We start from the raw sequence: 18,174 nt of genomic DNA on the forward strand, positions 1-18,174 counted from the left end.
AATCTTGGAGTCATTTTTGATCAGGATATGTCATTCAAAGCGCATATTAAACAAATATGTAGGACTGCTTTTTTGCATTTATGCAATAGCTCTAAAATTAGAAAGGTCTTGTCTCAGAGTGATGCTGAAAAACTAATTCATGCATTTATTTCCTCTAGGCTGGACTATTGTAATTCATTATTATCAGGTTGTCCTAAAAGTTCCCTGAAAAGCCTTCAGTTAATTCAAAATGCTGCAGCTGGAGTACTGACGGGGACTAGAAGGAGAGAGCATATCTCACCCATACTGGCCTCTCTTCATTGGCTTCCTGTTAATTCTAGAATAGAATTTAAAATTCTTCTTCTTACTTATAAGGTTTTGAATAGTCAGGTCCCTTCTTATCTTAGGGACCTCATAGTACCATATCACCCCAATAGAGCGCTTCGCTCTCAGACTGCAGGCTTACTTGTAGTTCCTAGGGTTTGTAAGAGTAGAATGGGAGGCAGAGCCTTCAGCTTTCAGGCTCCTCTCCTCTGGAACCAGCTCCCAATTCGGATCAGGGAGACAGACACCCTCTCTACTTTTAAGATTAGGCTTAAAACTTTCCTTTTTGCTAAAGCTTATAGTTAGGGCTGGATCGGGTGACCCTGAACCATCCCTTAGTTATGCTGCTATAGACTTAGACTGCTGGGGGGTTCCCATAATGCATTGAGTGTTTCTTTCTCTTTTTGCTCTGTATGCACCACTCTGCATTTAATCATTAGTGATTGATCTCTGCTCCCCTCCACAGCATGTCCTTTTCCCGGTTCTCTCCCTCAGCCCCAACCAGTCCCAGCAGAAGACTGCCCCTCCCTGAGCCTGGTTCTGCTGGAAGTTTCTTCCTGTTAAAAGGTAGTTATTCCTTCCCACTGTTGCCAAGTGCTTGCTCACAGGGGGTTGTTTTGACCGTTGGGGTTTTTCCGTAATTATTGTATGGCTTTGCCTTACAATATAAAGCGCCTTGGGGCAACTGTTTGTTGTGATTTGGCGCTATATAAATAAAATTGATTTGATTTGATTTGATTTCCTGAACACACATTCTACTTGAAATTCTACTTGTTTTATAACATTTGTTATGGAGTGATAATTTTGTGCACTTTATTTAAGAAAAAATCTAGAAAAGAAGTGCAATGAAGGGAGAAATTTTATTTTATTTTTGTTTTTGGTTTCTGAGCTCTCTACCTGAAAAAAAAAAAGTTCTCAAATGATTGGTGATTGATGATTTTGTGCACTTTGTTTATTTAAGAGAAAAATCCAGACATGACAACGTATGGAAAAAAATTCTAGTTGTATTGTTTCTGAACAAAAACTCTTATGATAATAAAGTATCTATTTACCGATAAACTGCAAAATTCTGCCCTGTGTTTTAACTAATTAATAATCCAAAAGAAAAGAACAAATCATAAAAAGCACTTAAAGATCACAAAAAATCATTCCGATTTAGCAATTTGATGATACGTCCACCTTAATTATTAAAAAGTATCAGTATCGGCAGCACTGGCCCTGTATTTACTTGATATTTATCAATACTAAATCTTGCAGTATCGCACACCACTGATCACCACTATCACACTCCACTCTCCTATCACAGAACCTCCGGGTACACAACATTGTTGATAAATTTCTTCTTTGTCTTCTCGGTTCTTCTCAAAAATTTTAAATGCTCACGGTCCCGGCTGAACGGCCTGTTCACTGTGAGAAATGCTGTGTATTCGAATTCGATGCCTATTGGATTTAGTGCCGATTAGTCCTCCCATCCAGATGGTGGCGGTAATGCAGCTGTCGTTCTGCCAACCACCATAAAACTTCACAGAAGTGTTGTGGCTAGTTAGCATGCTAATACTTTTGTCTGAGATGAGAGTACCTATTTCTATATACCTATGAGGAGCACACCAAAATTAACCCCTCTGTGTTACTCCAGGGTCTACATAAGGGGTGGGCATTCATGTGCCATGAAGGACCAAGACACTGCAGGTTTTCCTTGCTACCAATCACCTCAGCAAGTGATTTCATTAATGATCAAGTGTCTCAGCAGGTGATTTCACTGACGATCAGGTGTTTATGTTCAGGGGAGAAGCTCATCAGCAACCCACCTGCTGACGTGATTGGTTGCATGGAAAACCTGCACTGTCTCGGCCCTCGTTGCCCACCCCTGGTCTACATAGATGACACAGAACGAAAATCACAGCGATCAGATGAGCTGTTTTGGCATGATGCAGGATAAGACGGATAGACGGACGTTTGGTGAATTATAGTATAGATTACACATGCACAGTTTTTTTTACATCAATTTGAGAGTTCACAATACAAGAGTTGCACACAAAGTGGAAAAGATGTGGCACCGTCCAGCACTACTAAACGGGTGAGTTATTTGTGATGAAATCAAACATTTTGTGTGGAACGCCCTCGGTGGTTTGACGTGTGGGTACGGTAATTTACAGATACAATGCTAAAAAAAGGAACAAAAAATATTTCTTATGCATAGCAAAATAAAATCTATAGTAATATATCAAGCAGGGATTGGGGAAAAAAGCAATTTATTTTTAAAGACCCTATGACCACTACCCTCAAGACACAGAATTGCCAATTCAGTTAGTCTTATTTTTGCTGAAAACTGAAGAATATTGAACAAAAGCAAATAATGTGTTGGTCCAGCCAAGAAAAACAGGATGTACTCGTGTGTGTGTGTGTGTTATCTTTTACTGAGAACATCATCAAAGCCGTTAACATTTATAGAGAGAAAGTTCTTTGCGGAAAATCTGATAAAATATAGTTCTGTTTAATACATTGCTATGTAACGTCCTCTCTGGACTAAAAGGGTTCATTCTGCCCCTCCTGAGTGGATAAAAGACACATGAAGATTTTGCTTTCAAGACCAAACAGCCTGAGAAAATTTATTCTGTTTCTGAAAGCACCAAGATGACGTTTTGCTGGCGAGCAGTGCTGCGTTATCTAAAGCTTTCTGAGTGAGAAGATTCTTCCAGTGCTCAGCCTGAGGAAAGATAGTCATTACGGCCATGGATGCCTGCGGGGCCTCGTAACAGTCAGGGCGGATAACAGACAAGATGGTACTTTCTGGGACAATGGATAACCAGAATGTTGTTAAGGGGGAATTGTGGCCCCTGTAGACGCAGCCGATAGATTTGATACAACAATTACAAGAGTGATAGAAGGAGATGTAACAAGAAGACACAAGTGCTTTGTGGGAAAGGCCAATATGGGATGGGATTTTGCACAGACCTGTTTTCTAGAGGAAAGCACACTCTTTGGCCGGCTCTGGCGACTGCCCTTTGCTGATTCAGAAGACTCCCGGCAGCTGCGACGGAGCGTGGTGGCGCTGGTATCAAGGTGATTTGGCAGAGGACTGAAGGGACACAACACAGTATCTTTGATTGTTCAGTGTAATTCTGTTTATATCGTACCAAATCACAACATAAGCTGCCCCAAGACACTTCACAGGGGTAATGTCTAAACTTACCCGCACCATAAGCAAGCACACTGGCAACAGTGGTAAGGAAAAAATTCCCTCATGCATTTTTTAAAAATTATTATTATTATCGTTATGGGAAGAAACCTCAAGCAGACCAGACTGAGAGGGGTGACCATCTGCTTTGGCCATGCTACCAATCACAAAGAAAGGTCAAACATGCAAAGGCTGAGCGGATGGAAGCATCTAGGTACTTATAAAGTCCAGTAGTTGTATTAACCATTTATTCATACAATCAGATGGTAAAGATCAAAGAACCTGTGAAGCAGAACACAATTGGGTTCATCTTAATCATCTAACAGTTCTCTTCCCAATAAAGGCTCAGCAATGACCACAAGTAACCCACTATTCCCATTGATACACAGCAGATCATGGCTCGCATCTGTCTCCCTGCTCCAGTCACAGCCCAATGAATATAAGGCCAGTCTTCAGTGCTGTACAAATGGAAGGGGATCCACATCTCAGATGAAGGAGACTGACAGACAATCCATGGAAAGGGATGGACACTGATTTCAGTTAGGAGGTCCATCAATTTCACCATCAGTGCATTTTGAGAAAAGGACACCATTACCATAGTAGCTAACTACCTAGATGCTAACATCTACTATTTACTTCAGTGACAAAAAACCTACAATGGTGCACCAGATGTCTACCAGATGAATACCCCTATTTTTGATCTGGTCACTTCTGGGTCTGTGGACCTCAAAGAGCCCTGCCACTGATTGCAGTGCAGAGCTTTTCAAGCTTTCTCGAAAGTAGTGGAAGATGGTCATCGTTGCTGAGGGAGAGGATGCCTATTTACGTTACATTCATTTGATTCAGCTGAAGTTTGGAGTGCAGTGGACGATCCTTCAGTATTGCACCAATTGCCACCCTTCAGAGATAAGGTCCTTGGTCCTCACTGGTGGTGTCTTCTTTTCTAGGGATGATGATCCCAATGGCTTTTCCCCATACAGATTATCTTTTGTACTGCCTTCCGGTGGAATGCAACAACTGATTTACTCCCACAGACTGCAGAAATGAGAGGTCTTTTTTCTGATTTCAAGCTTTGAAAGGTGTTTTACATTGGCTGTAGTGCCAAACCCACCACCAGTCCCCCCAAAACATGGAAAATTCAACTCAAATTCTGGATGCAAAACAGATCTATTGTATGAATACCTGAAAGAATCCAAAGAAATCATGAAAAGAGTTCCAAAAAATAGTTGAGTGTGCTTAAGTTTGGCCCAAAACACTGTCAACCCAAACACACAAAATGCCCACAACACGCCCTCCTTGCATAATGTAGAGCATTAATCCAGCCCCTTTCTGTTATGTGGGCCGCTGAAGAGGAGGTACTGCTGGCCCACCACCAGATGGCACCCTGCCATGATGGCACTTTTTGGCCCTTAGTGGGCGCACGGGCCTGTTGGCCTCCTTGGACACCACCAGGTCCGCTCCGCTGGCTGTCAGCTGTTTCTCATCCACATCATCATCACTCCATAAAAGCCTGGGAAAGACACCATAACTCTGCCGAGTTATCAGCTTACCACACAGGTAAACCAACTCAGCCATTTTGTGCCATACGCACATTCATTGTTACTGAAGTCTTTGCAGTTGTGATTATATACTTGCAGCTTGGAGCTGAGTTTGGAGGAAGTTTGGAGGAGTTGGCGTCTCTACTCCTCACTTCTTACTTGCTAAGTATAACAATTGACACTGCACGTTTTCCATTTTTCCTCTGCACTGTGGGAGTATTTTGATTTATTCCTTCAGGAGGTTTACTGAGTTTTTGCTGACTGTTTGCTGGGTGTACACACACCCACCTAATCTGTTTTTGCTCCTGCCAGCAGTACCGGTCCGACAGCCTCAAGCGGTGGCCACCTGGGGGCACCAGGACTTGGCGGCTCTGGTGTGTTGCAGGCCTCCGGCTGGCGGTGGAACTTCGTGGGTCCCGGCTCTTCTCTGGATAGGCATCTCCTACCCTCGGGCCTGCCCATGTGTCACCATTCATTATTAATTGGATTCTGTTTGCACCTTTGCATAATAAATAGTTATTTATTGGTATTCCTATTAACCGCTCGTTTACGCCCCCTAACGTGGGTCCGTGCATTCACTTTCCCAACAGGATAACTCGGCCACGTCATGGACTCCGAGGGGCGTTTACCACCTAATGACCGACCAATGGAAGTGCAAGGTGTGCAGGATCCACCAGGAGGATCGCTGGGTGAGCTGCGGCACATTCTGTCTAACCTCACTGCTCAGTTGGATTTACAAAAGGTGGGGGAGGTGATGGTCTAGTGGTTAAAGTGTTGGGTTTGAGTCCAGAAGATCATGAGTTCAAATCCCCGCCTGACTGGAAAATCACTAAGGGCCCTTGGGCAAGGCCTTTAATCTCCTATTGCTCCCGGTGTGTAGTGAGCGCCTTGTATGGCAGCACCCTGGCATCGGGGTGAATGTGAGGCATAATTGTAAAGCGCTTTGAGCGTCTGATGCAGATGGAAAAGCGCTATATAAATGCAGTCCCTTTACCATTTACCATTTATTAACTGAGCAGGACGCTCACCTCAGCCGTAGGATGGAGGCTCTCACCGTGCAGGTAGACACGCACGCGTCAGGTGCGGCTGCAGCCGCTCCCCCTCCAGTGGATCAGCCGCCAAACAGAGTTATTCCAGTGGTCATTCAGAGGTCACCCCCCTCGTCGCCCGAAGCTTACATAAGTCCCCCGGAACGTACGGTGGTTGTGTTGAAACGTGCACAGACTTTCTGATGCAGTGTGCGCTCATTTTTTCACAACGGCCTGTTATGTACGCGTCAGAGCACAGCCAGGTGGCTTACGTAATTACTTCGGGGCAGAGCACGCACCTGGGCTACGGCACTCTGGGAACGAGATTCACGGGTCCTCTCTACTTATACTGAGTTTATAAGGGAGTTTCGACTGGTGTTCGATCATCCCAGTAGAGGCAAGGCCGCTTCTAATATGCTGCTGTCAATGAGACAGGGACGGCGGAGTGCAGCTGATTACGCAATCGACTTCCGCATCGCGGCAGCCAGGTCCGGTTGGACTTCAGTCTCACTCCACGCCGCCTTTGTAAATGGGCTGTCTCCGGCCCTAAAGGAGCATCTGGTGGCTAAGGATCAGCCGCGGGATTTAGATGGGCTTATCGATCTAGTTATTCGTCTAGACAATCGGTTAGAGGAATACAAGCGGGAGCGAGACGAAGGCCTATCCCTCTCCCTTCCAGGTCTGAAGCAGCGGTGTCCTCTCCCCGCTCCAAAGCCAGACCTTTCCGTGTAGCACCAGCTCCCCCTGCTGACAAAGCTATGGACACGAGCAGGGCGAAAATGAAAGTAAAACAAAGGAGGCTGGCACATGGAGAGTGTGTTTACTGCGGCTCGAATGAGCATGCGCCGAATAAGGGGCCCCAGGCAGTTAAACACCAAAGTTCAACCTTAGAGACTGGGCTAAGAGTGAGCCATACAAACCACACGGGTGTTCCACGCAAATGCGCACGACTCCCAGTCACAATCCTCTGTGGGGATTTAACCCTTACCGCTCCAGCACTGATTGACAGAGGATCGGAAGGGAACCTACTGGATAGTAGGTGGGCTAAGGCTGTAGGGCTCCCTCTGGTGGCCGTTCCTTCACCATTAAAGGTACGGGCGCTAGATGGCACCCTACTACCAGAAATCACACACCAGACACAGCCTTTAACCTTGGTTGTCTCTGGGAATCACAGGGAGGAGATTGTGTTCTTTGTGACACCTTCTACCTCCAGGATAATTTTGGGCTTTCCATGGATGGTAAAGCACAATCCCCGGATTGATTGGCCGTCTGGGGTTGTGGCTCAATGGAGCGAAACCTGCTACCGGGAGTGTTTAAGATCCTCGGTGCCACCTGGTGATGAAGTTAAAGAGGAGGTCAGAGTCCCCCCAATCTCACTGAGGTGCCGGCTGAGTATCATGACCTTGCTGACGTCTTCAGCAAGGATCTGGCACTCACCCTGTCCCTGCATCGACCGTATGATTGTGCCATTGATTTGGTTCCAGGCGCTGAGTATCCGTCCAGCAGACTGTACAACCTCTCACGTCCTGAACGCTAATCAATGGAGACCTACATCCGGGACTCATTAGCTGCCAGACTAATCCGAAATTCTTCATCCCCGTTAGGTGCAGGTTTCTTTTTTGTGGGCAAGAAGGACAGTGGTCTCCATCCATGCATTGATTATAGAGGGCTGAATGAGATCACGGTTCGCAACCGATACCCGTTACCTCTATTGGATTCAGTGTTCACGCCCCTGCATGGAGCCAAAATTTTCACAAAACTGGATCTTAGCAATGCTTACCATCTGGTTCAGATACGGAAGGGAGACGAATGGAAGACGGCATTTAACACCGCCTTAGGTCACTTTGAGTACCTGGGCATGCCATTCGGCCTCACCAACGCCCCCGCGACGTTTCAGGCTTTGGTTAATGACATTTTGCGGGATTTCCTGCACCGATTCATCTTCGTATACCTAGACGATATCCTCATCTTCTCCCAGGACCCTGAGACTCATGTTAAGCATGTCCGTCAGGTCCTTCAGCGGTTATTGGAGAACCGGCTGTTTGTGAAGGCCGAGAAGTGTGAGTTCCATCGCACTTCTTTGTCCTTCCTGGGGTTTATTATCTCCTCCAACTCCGTCGTACCTGATCCGGCTAAGGTAGCTGCGGTGTGAGATTGGCCCCGACCGGTAAATTGTAGGAAGCTGCAACAGTTCCTAGGGTTCGCCAATTTTTACAGGCGGTTCATTAAGGGCTATAGTCAGGTAGTTAGCCCCCTTACAGCCCTGACCTCCACCAAAGTCCTCTTCACCTGGTCGGATCGGTGCGAAGCCGCATTTAGGGAGTTGAAACACCGGTTTTCGACTGCACCAGTTCTGGTGCAGCCCGATCCTAATCACCAGTTTATAGTTGAAGTGGATGCCTCTGACTCAGGGATAGGAGCTGTGCTGTCCCAGAGCAGGGAGTCCGATAGTGTTCTCCACCCCTGTGCTTACGTCTCCCACAGGTTGACCCCCACTGAACGGAACTATGACATTGGCAATCGGGAACTCCTGGCAGTGAAAGAGGCCCTTGAGGAGTGGAGACATCTTTTGGAGGGAGCTGTGGTCCCATTTGTGGTTATCACTGACCACCGGAACCTGGAATATATCCAGACCGCCAAGTGTCTGAACCCCAGGCAAGCCTGATGGTCACTATTTTTTGGACGCTTCAACTTCAAGATCACCTACCGCCCCAGGACCAAGAACATCCAGTCTGACGCCCTGTCCCGGGTGCACGAAGAGGAAGTTGGAGCAAGGCTGTTGGACCCACCAGACACCATCTTACCGGAGTCCACTATCGTCGCAACCCTCACATGGGACATCAATCAATCAATCAATTTTTTTATATAGCGCCAAATCACAACAAACAGTTGCCCCAAGGCGCTTTATATTGTAAGGCAAGGCCATACAATAATTATGTAAAACCCCAACGGTCAAAACGACCCCCTGTGAGCAAGCACTTGGCTACAGTGGGAAGGAAAAACTCCCTTTTAACAGGAAGAAACCTCCAGCAGAACCAGGCCTCAGGGAGGGGCAGTCTTCTGCTGGGACTGGTTGGGGCTGAGGGAGAGAACCAGGAAAAAGACATGCTGTGGAGGGGAGCAGAGATCGATCACTAATGATTAAATGCAGAGTGGTGCTACAGAGCAAAAAGAGGAAAGAAACAGTGCATCATGGGAAACCCCCCAGCAGTCTACGTCTATAGCCGCATAACTAAGGGATGGTTCAGGGTCACCTGATCCAGCCCTAACTATAAGCTTTAGCAAAAGGAAAGTTTTAAGCCTAATCTTAAAAGTAGAGAGGGTGTCTGTCTCCCTGATCTGAATTGGGAGCTGCTTCCACAGGAGAGGAGCTCTGAAAGCTGAAGGCTCTGCCTCCCATTCTACTCTTACAAACCCTAGGAACTACAAGTAAGCCTGCAGTCTGAGAGCGAAGCGCTCTATTGGGGTGATATGGTACTACGAGGTCCCTAAGATAAGATGGGACCTGATTATTCAAAACCTTATAAGTAAGAAGAAGAATTTTAAATTCTATTCTAGAATAACAGGAAGCCAATGAAGAGAGGCCAATATGGGTGAGATATGCTCTCTCCTTCTAGTCCCCGTCAGTACTCTAGCTGCAGCATTTTGAATTAACTGAAGCTTTTTAGGGAACTTTTAGGACAACCTGATAATAATGAATTACAATAGTCCAGCCTAGAGGAAATAAATGCATGAATTAGTTTTTCAGCATCACTCTGAGACAAGACCTTCTGATTTTAGAGATATTGCGTAAATGCAAAAAGCAGTCCTACATATTTGTTTAATATGCGCTTTGAATGACATATCCTGATCAAAAATGACTCCAAGATTTCTCACAGTATTACTAGAGGTCAGGGTAATGCCATCCAGAGTAAGGATCTGGTTAGACACCATGTTTCTAAGATTTGTGGGGCCAAGTACAATAACTTCAGTTTTATCTGAGTTTAAAAGCAGGAAATTAGAGGTCATCCATGTCTTTATGTCTGTAAGACAATCCTGCAGTTTAGCTAATTGGTGTGTGTCCTCTGGCTTCATGGATAGATAAAGCTGGGTATCATCTGCGTAACAGTGAAAATTTAAGCAATACCGTCTAATAATACTGCCTAAGGGAAGCATATATAAAGTGAATAAAATTGGTCCTAGCACAGAACCTTGTGGAACTCCATAATTAACTTTAGTCTGTGAAGAAGATTCCCCATTTACATGAACAAATTGTAATCTATTAGACAAATATGATTCAAACCACCGCAGCGCAGTGCCTTTAATACCTATGGCATGCTCTAATCTCTGTAATAAAATTTTATGGTCAACAGTATCAAAAGCAGCACTGAGGTCTAACAGAACAAGCACAGAGATGAGTCCACTGTCCGAGGCCATAAGAAGATCATTTGTAACCTTCACTAATGCTGTTTCTGTACTATGATGAATTCTAAAACCTGACTGAAACTCTTCAAATAGACCATTCCTCTGCAGATGATCAGTTAGCTGTTTTACAACTACCCTTTCAAGAATTTTTGAGAGAAAAGGAAGGTTGGAGATTGGCCTATAATTAGCTAAGATAGCTGGGTCAAGTGATGCTTTTTAAGTAATGGTTTAATTACTGCCACCTTAAAAGCCTGTGGTACATAGCCAACTAACAAAGATAGATTGATCATATTTAAGATCGAAAGCATTAAATAATGGTAGGGCTTCCTTGAGCAGCCTGGTAGGAATGGGGTCTAATAAACATGTTGATGGTTTGGATGAAGTAACTAATGAAAATAACTCAGACAGAACAATCGGAGAGAAAGAGTCTAACCAAATACCGGCATCACTGAAAGCAGCCAAAGATAACGATACGTCTTTGGGCATGGTTATGAGTAATTTTTTCTCTAATAGTTAAAATTTTGTTAGCAAAGAAAGTCATGAAGTCATTACTAGTTAAAGTTAATGGAATACTCAGCTCAATAGAGCTCTGACTCTTTGTCAGCCTGGCTACAGTGCTGAAAAGAAACCTGGGGTTGTTCTTATTTTCTTCAATTAGTGATGAGTAGAAAGATGTCTAGCTTTACGGAGGGCTTTTTTATAGAGCAACAGACTCTTTTTCCAGGCTAAGTGAAGATCTTCTAAATTAGTGAGACGCCATTTCCTCTCCAACTTACGGGTTATCTGCTTTAAGCTACGAGTTTGTGAGTTATACCACGGAGTCAGACACTTCTGATTAAAGCTCTCTTTTTCAGAGGAGCTACAGCATCCAAAGTTGTCTTCAATGAGGATGTAAAACTATTGACGAGATACTCTATCTCCCTTACAGAGTTTAGGTAGCTACTCTGCACTGTGTTGTTATATGGCATTAGAGAACATAAAGAAGGAATCATATCCTTAAACCTAGTTACAGCGCTTTCTGAAAGACTTCTAGTGTAATGAAACTTATTCCCTACTGTTGGGTAGTCCATCAGAGTAAATGTAAATGTTATTAAGAAATGATCAGACAGAAGGGAGTTTTCAGGGAATACTGTTAAGTCTTCTATTTCCATACCATAAGTCAGAACAAGATCTAAGATATGATTAAAGTGGTGGGTGGACTCATTTACTTTTTGAGCAAAGCCAATAGAGTCTAATAATAGATTAAATGCAGTGTTGAGGCTGTCATTCTCAGCATCTGTGTGGATGTTAAAATCGCCCACTATAATTATCTTATCTGAGCTAAGCACTAAGTCAGACAAAGGTCTGAAAATTCACAGAGAAAACTCACAGTAACGACCAGGTGGACGATAGATAATAACAAATAAAACTGGTTTTTTGGACTTCCAATTTGGATGGACAAGACTAAGAGACAAGCTTTCAAATGAATTAAAGCTCTGTCTGGGTTTTTGATTAATTAATAAGCTGGAATGGAAGATTGCTGCTAATCCTCCGCCCCGGCCCGTGCTACGAGCATTCTGACAGTTAGTGTGACTCGGGGGTGTTGACTCATTTAAACTAACATATTCATCCTGCTGTAACCAGGTTTCTGTTAGGCAGAATAAATCAATATGTTGATCAATTATTATATCATTTACCAACAGGGACTTAGAAGAGAGAGACCTAATGTTTAATAGACCACATTTAACTGTTTTTAGTCTGTGGTGCAGTTGAAGGTGCTATATTATTTTTCTTTTTGAATTTTTATGCTTAAATAGATTTTTGCTGGTTATTGGTAGTCTGGGAGCAGGCACCGTCTCTACGGGGATGGGGTAATGAGGGGATGGCAGGGGGAGAGAAGCTGCAGAGAGGTGTGTAAGACTACAACTCTGCTTCCTGGTCCCAACCCTGGATAGTCACGGTTTGGAGGATTTAAGAAAATTGGCCAGATTTCTAGAAATGAGAGCTGCTCCATCCAAAGTGGGATGGATGCCGTCTCTCCTAACAAGACCAGGTTTTCCCCAGAAGCTTTGCCAATTATCTATGAAGCCCACCTCATTTTTTGGACACCACTCAGACAGCCAGCAATTCAAGGAGAACATGCGGCTAAACATGTCACTCCCGGTCCGATTGGGGAGGGGCCCAGAGAAAACTACAGAGTCCGACATTGTTTTTGCAAAGTTACACACCGATTTAATGTTAATTTTAGTGACCTCCGATTGGAGTAACCGGGTGTCATTACTGCCGACGTGAATTACAATCTTACCAAATTTACGCTTAGCCTTAGCCAGCAGTTTCAAATTTCCTTCAATGTCGCCTGCTCTGGCCCCCGGAAGACAATTGACTATGGTTGTTGGTGTCGCTAACTTCACATTTCTCAAAACAGAGTCGCCAATAACCAGAGTTTGATCCTCGGCGGGTGTGTCGTCGAGTGGGGAAAAACGGTTAGAGATGTGAACGGGTTGGCGGTGTACACGGGGCTTGTGTTTAGGGCTACGCTTCCTCCTCACAGTCACCCAGTCAGCCTGCTTTCCCGGCTGCTCGGGATCTGCCAGGGGGGAACTAACGGCGGCTAAGCTACCTTGGTCCGCACCGACTACAGGGGCCTGGCTAACTGTAGAATTTTCCACGGTGCGGAGCCGAGTCTCCAATTCGCCCAGCCTGGCCTCCAAAGCTACGAATAAGCTACACTTATTACAAGTACCGTTACTGCTAAAGGAGGCAGAGGAATAACTAAACATTTCACACCCAGAGCAGAAAAGTGCGGGAGAGACAGGAGAAGCCGCCATGCTAAATCGGCTAAGAGCTAGTAGCTACGCTAAGCTAGCGGATTCCTAAAAACACGCAAAGTGAATAATGTGTAAATAATTTAGAGGTGATTCAGCAGAAGGAGTGCTTTAGTTAGTTAGTTAGTTTAGCACGTAAAGATTACACTGGGAAACAAATCGTAATCTAGATAACTAGATCAATCTAACTGCGCAGATTAAACAGCTAACAGATACAGAAAAACACCGCTGTGCTCCGGAACAGGAAGTGATACAATACCGCAGTGAGAGCCAACCACCAGTAGAGGCAAGCCCAGGACAGGCAAGTAGAGGACATGGAGGGAGTGGTCAGGGAGGCCCTAATGCGAAACCTGGACCCCAGAGGTGGACCATCCAACAGACTGTACGTGCCACCAGATGCTCGGACTGCCGTGTTGGACTTCTGTCACGGTTCCAAGCTCTCCTGCCATCCGGGGGTGCGAAGGACCGTGGCAGTGGTCCGGCAGCGGTTCTGGTGACCATCAGTTGAAGCCGACACCAGGGACTACGTCTGGGCATGCACCACCTGCGGCAGGGGCAAGGCATCCCACCAACTGGAGAGGGGGCTCCTCCAGCCATTACCGGTGCCTTATCGCCCCTGGTCCCACATCGGAGTGGACTTGTCACGGGTCTCCCTGCGTCCCAGGGTAAAACGGTCATTATAACGATAGTGGACCAGTTCTCGAAGGCGGCCCACTTCGTGGCCCTCCCGAAGCTCCCGACTGCCCAGGAGACTGCAGACCTCCTGGTCTACCATGTCGTGCGTCTACATGGTATCCCCACGGACATCGTCTCAGACCATGGTCCTCAGTTCTCCTCGCAGGTCTGGAAGAGCTTTTGAAAGGAGCTGGGGGCCACGGTGAGCCTGTCATCCGGGTACCACCCATAAACGAACGGTCAAGCAGAGCGGGCTAACCAGGACCTAGAGCAAGCCTTGAGGTGTGTCACATCAGCGCACCCAACGGCCTGGAGTCAATAGCCAAGTGTCGTCCTCTACTGGCCTCTCCCCATTCGAGGCCGGCTTGGGGTATCAACCCCCATTGTTCCCAGCAGTCGAGGGAGAGGTCGAGGTGCCCTCAGTCCAGGCCCACCTCAGGAGATGCCGTCGGGTGTGGAAGAAAGCCCGCTCTGCTCTCCTGAAGGCTCGGACGCGGGCTAAGGACCATACGGACCGCCGACGAGCCCCAGCCCCAGCTTATCAGCCCGGGCAGGAGGTGTGGCTGTCAACTAAGAACATACCTCTGCAGACGGATTCCCCTAAGCTAACTGACCGTTACATTGGACCATTCAAAATAGTTAAGGTGATCAGCCCTGCTGCAGTTAAACTGCTACTCCCGGCATCGCTGAAGATTCACCCTGTTTTCCATGTGTCCCGGATCAAACCACACCATACGTCAGACCTCTGTACCCCTGAACCGGCGCCACCTCCTGCCCGGATCATCGATGGAGGACCAGCATGGACCATCAAGAAACTCCTAGATGTTCGTTGGAGGGGCTGGGGTTACCAATATCTGGTAGACTGGGAGGGGTATGGCCCCGAGGAACGTTCCTGGGTGAAGAGGAGCTTCATTTTGGATCCCGCCCTCCTGGCAGATTTCTACAGAGAGCACCCGGACAAGCCGGGTCAGGCGCCAGGAGGCACCTGTTGAGGGAGGGTCCTGTTATGTGGGCCGCTAAAGAGGAGGTACTGCTGGCCCACCGCCAGATGGCACCCTGCCATGCTGGAACTTTTTGGCCCTTAGAGGGCGCACGGGCCTGTTGGCCTCCTTGGACACCACCAGGTGCACTCCGCTGGCTGTCAGCTGTTTCTCATCCTCATCATCATCACTCCATAAAAGCCTGGGAAAGACACCATAACTCTGCCGAGTTATCAGCTTACCACACAGGTAAACCAACTCAGCCGTTTTGTGCCGTACGCACAGTCATTGTTACTGAAGTCTTTGCAGTTGTGATTATATACTTGCAGCTTGGAGCCGAGTTTGGGGGAAGTTTGGAGGAGTTGGCGTCTCCACTCCTCACTTCTTATTTGCTAAGTATAACAATTGACACTGCACGTTTTCCAGTTTTCCTCTGCACTCTGGGAGTATTTGGATTTATTCCTTCAGGAGGATTACTGAGTTTTTGCTGACTGTTTGCTGGGTGTACACACACCCACCTAATCTGTTTTTGCTCCTGCCAGCAGTACCGGTCCGACAGCCTCGAGCGGTGGCCACCTGGGGGTACCAGGATTTGGCGGCTCTGGTGTGTTGCAGGCCTCCGGCTGGTGGTGGAACTTCGTGGGTCCCGGCTCTTCTCTGGATAGGCGTCTCCTACCCTCGGGCCTGCCCACATGTCACCATTTATTATTAATTGGATCCTGCATATTTTGGACTCTGTTTGCACCTTTGCATAATAAATTGTTATTTATTGGTATTCCTATTGACCGCTCATTTATGCCCCCTAATGTGGGTCCGTGCATTCACTTTCCCAACACCTTTCACCCCAGCACTCAGAATATGTGCCCTCTAGATAGCGATGTGCATTCAGACACACCCCAAATGGATTTGTGCCACGTGTTTCAGACCATGTGCTGTAGAATCTCAAGATAGGACTCTTTGACTCAAGATCATGACCTACGGTGACCTAAGGTTTTAGTCCACATGGTCATCTGGCTATTTTTCAGAGGTAGGGATGGGCTGGTTGTCTATCTTTCAGGGTTGCCTCCAGGACCCATGGTGGTTCCTTAATATGGTGGATGTGGTGATGCACAGCACCAGTTCATGCTCCCTGACCAAACCTAATCTCTTCCCTGTCCAAGTGTTATCTCTTTACAAAAATTATCAACATGCCACGGTAAACAAATTGTTTCATCACAATTACAGATTTAAAAATATGTAATGTGATTACAGATGCATTTATTATGACTGGAGACTATTTTCTGGATTACCCAAATTTCTGCATGCAAACATACGATACTTGAGTTACCTGAGATAGAGGATCCGTGCAATCAGGGCATAGAGCACAATCGCCAAAAGCAACGGGATGACATAGAAAATGGCAAAATCAATGAGGTAAATGGGCAGGTAGAGATCACGTTTAACCTTGTAACCACACTGCACATGTCCATCCGGGCTCACCTAAATGTCACAAAGACATCACAAGGATGAGTCAATAAAACAAGGACAGAAGAAGAGCAGCACAGTTACAAGAATAAAGTCAGAAGAAACTCCTGAGAAACAGGTTCAGTACTTTTTTGCTGAATACAGTATGTTTTTGTTATGTGTTGACGCGGGTTGAGGAGCGGACCTGCGTCAGACAGGACCCAGCGCTAAAAATAACCAGAAAGCGGTTCCAAACAGAAACTATTTATTATACACCTGTGCTTAAAAGTGTAAAAACATAAAAACAACGTCCCTCTGGTGGAGTGATCCGCGGCTCGCTCTCCAGCGCCCGCAAGGATTAAAGCCGGCGCTCCTGGACTTCCTACCACTGCCAAACACCCCCCAGGTGGACACGACAAACTGATTCTCTGTGAAGCAAAGAGACGGTGAGGTAAGTCAACAGATACAACTATATCTTCCAATAAACACACGCTGTCAGCAACACACTCAGGTCAGTGTCCTTTTTTACTTTATGCAAATGAGCAGCTTCTCACAACAAGTGGAGGATCACTTATCCTTCATGCCACAGCAGTGAGAAGCAAACTGCGCAATTCTCTTCACAATTCCAGTATACTGTGTAACAAAACACCAAGTTACTATCAACAATTACTTAAACACTTAATTACCTTGTGTGTGCTGACAGCATGTGTCCTCACCCCTCCCTGCTTCACGGGCTCGATGTGTCAAAACCCAGGCGCGGTCCTCAGCGTCTCACAAACGAACGTCACAAGGTCGAGTTCCCGGCAGTTCTGCTTGAATCACACATGACTTAAATGCAGAACGCCATCCAATTATCTGCTTCAGCTGCAAGTCGTCCAGGTTGCACGTGAGCACCAATCACAGGTGCTTTCCATGATGTTGATGAGGGTGAAGACTCTTCAGCCAGCACCTTCTTATTTTTTTCAAAAACCATATGGATTTGAATCACGTGTGATTGCGTCAGACAAGCTTGAACCCTCGTGCGCATGCGTGAGTTTTTCCACGCCTGTCGGTTGCGTCATTCGCCTGTGAGCAGGCTTTGAGTGAGGAGTGGTCCACCTCCTCAGCGGATTTTCATTGTCAGGAAATGGCGGAATGATTTGGACTTTTTTTCCATCAGAATTTTTTCAGAAACTGTTAGAGACTGGCAGCTGGAAACCATTTGAAAAATTTATCTGGCTTTCGGTGAAAATTTTACGGGCTTCACAGAGAATAAGGACTGTTACTACAGCTTTAAGGATGGCTTTAAGGACACTCGGCGCGCCGCGCTCCGTGCCGCCATCGAGAGCCACAAACCACCGGATCATTTCTAAACAGATGGCTCTGTGGAGCCGGGACCATCGTGTGCACTTTCTCTGGTTATCACAAGAGCTGGACATCAACCATTTTCCGGCAGATTTCACTTTTAACAAGAGATTTTGTCATGGAAAGCTGAGTGGAGGCTTTGCGCGTCACGATGGATTCGCTACAGGAGCGAGACAAAACCACCTCCGTTTTGGTCTCACAGGACGGCTTTGAGATGGCGTTCAGACAGCTGTCGGTGGTTTTTCCATCAAGTGATTATCTGAGAAATTGTGGATGTGCCTGGACATGCCAGAACATGTCCCGTGAGGCTTCATCACGGCGTTGCTGTACGCCATGCGGCACTGCCGTGACGCGCGAAGCCTCCGCTCCTCTTTCCATGACAAAAACTCCTGTAACAGTGGAATGTGCTGTTCATTTCCAAACTGGACGCTGTGTTTTATCCGGGACGTCGTCTGACTACCACAGGAATTGTGAAAA

General features: G+C 46.3%; 1 protein-coding gene across 2 annotated transcripts in view; it reads right to left on the reverse strand.

Moving 5' to 3' along the window:
- The window catches only part of trhr2 (thyrotropin releasing hormone receptor 2), a 44,922-nt gene that overhangs the window by 18,813 nt on the left and 7,935 nt on the right, over nucleotides 1–18,174 (reverse strand). For both annotated transcript variants that reach the window (XM_034177135.1, XM_034177134.1), the window contains exons 3-4: nucleotides 16,238–16,389; nucleotides 3,259–3,382 (exon numbers count right to left, since the gene is read on the reverse strand). In XM_034177135.1, coding sequence (XP_034033026.1) covers nucleotides 3,259–3,382; nucleotides 16,238–16,389 — 276 coding nt within the window. The remainder of the gene's footprint in view (nucleotides 1–3,258; nucleotides 3,383–16,237; nucleotides 16,390–18,174) is intronic.

This window comes from Thalassophryne amazonica, chromosome 8, assembly GCF_902500255.1.
Source record: "Thalassophryne amazonica chromosome 8, fThaAma1.1, whole genome shotgun sequence".
NCBI lineage: Eukaryota > Metazoa > Chordata > Actinopteri > Batrachoidiformes > Batrachoididae > Thalassophryne > Thalassophryne amazonica.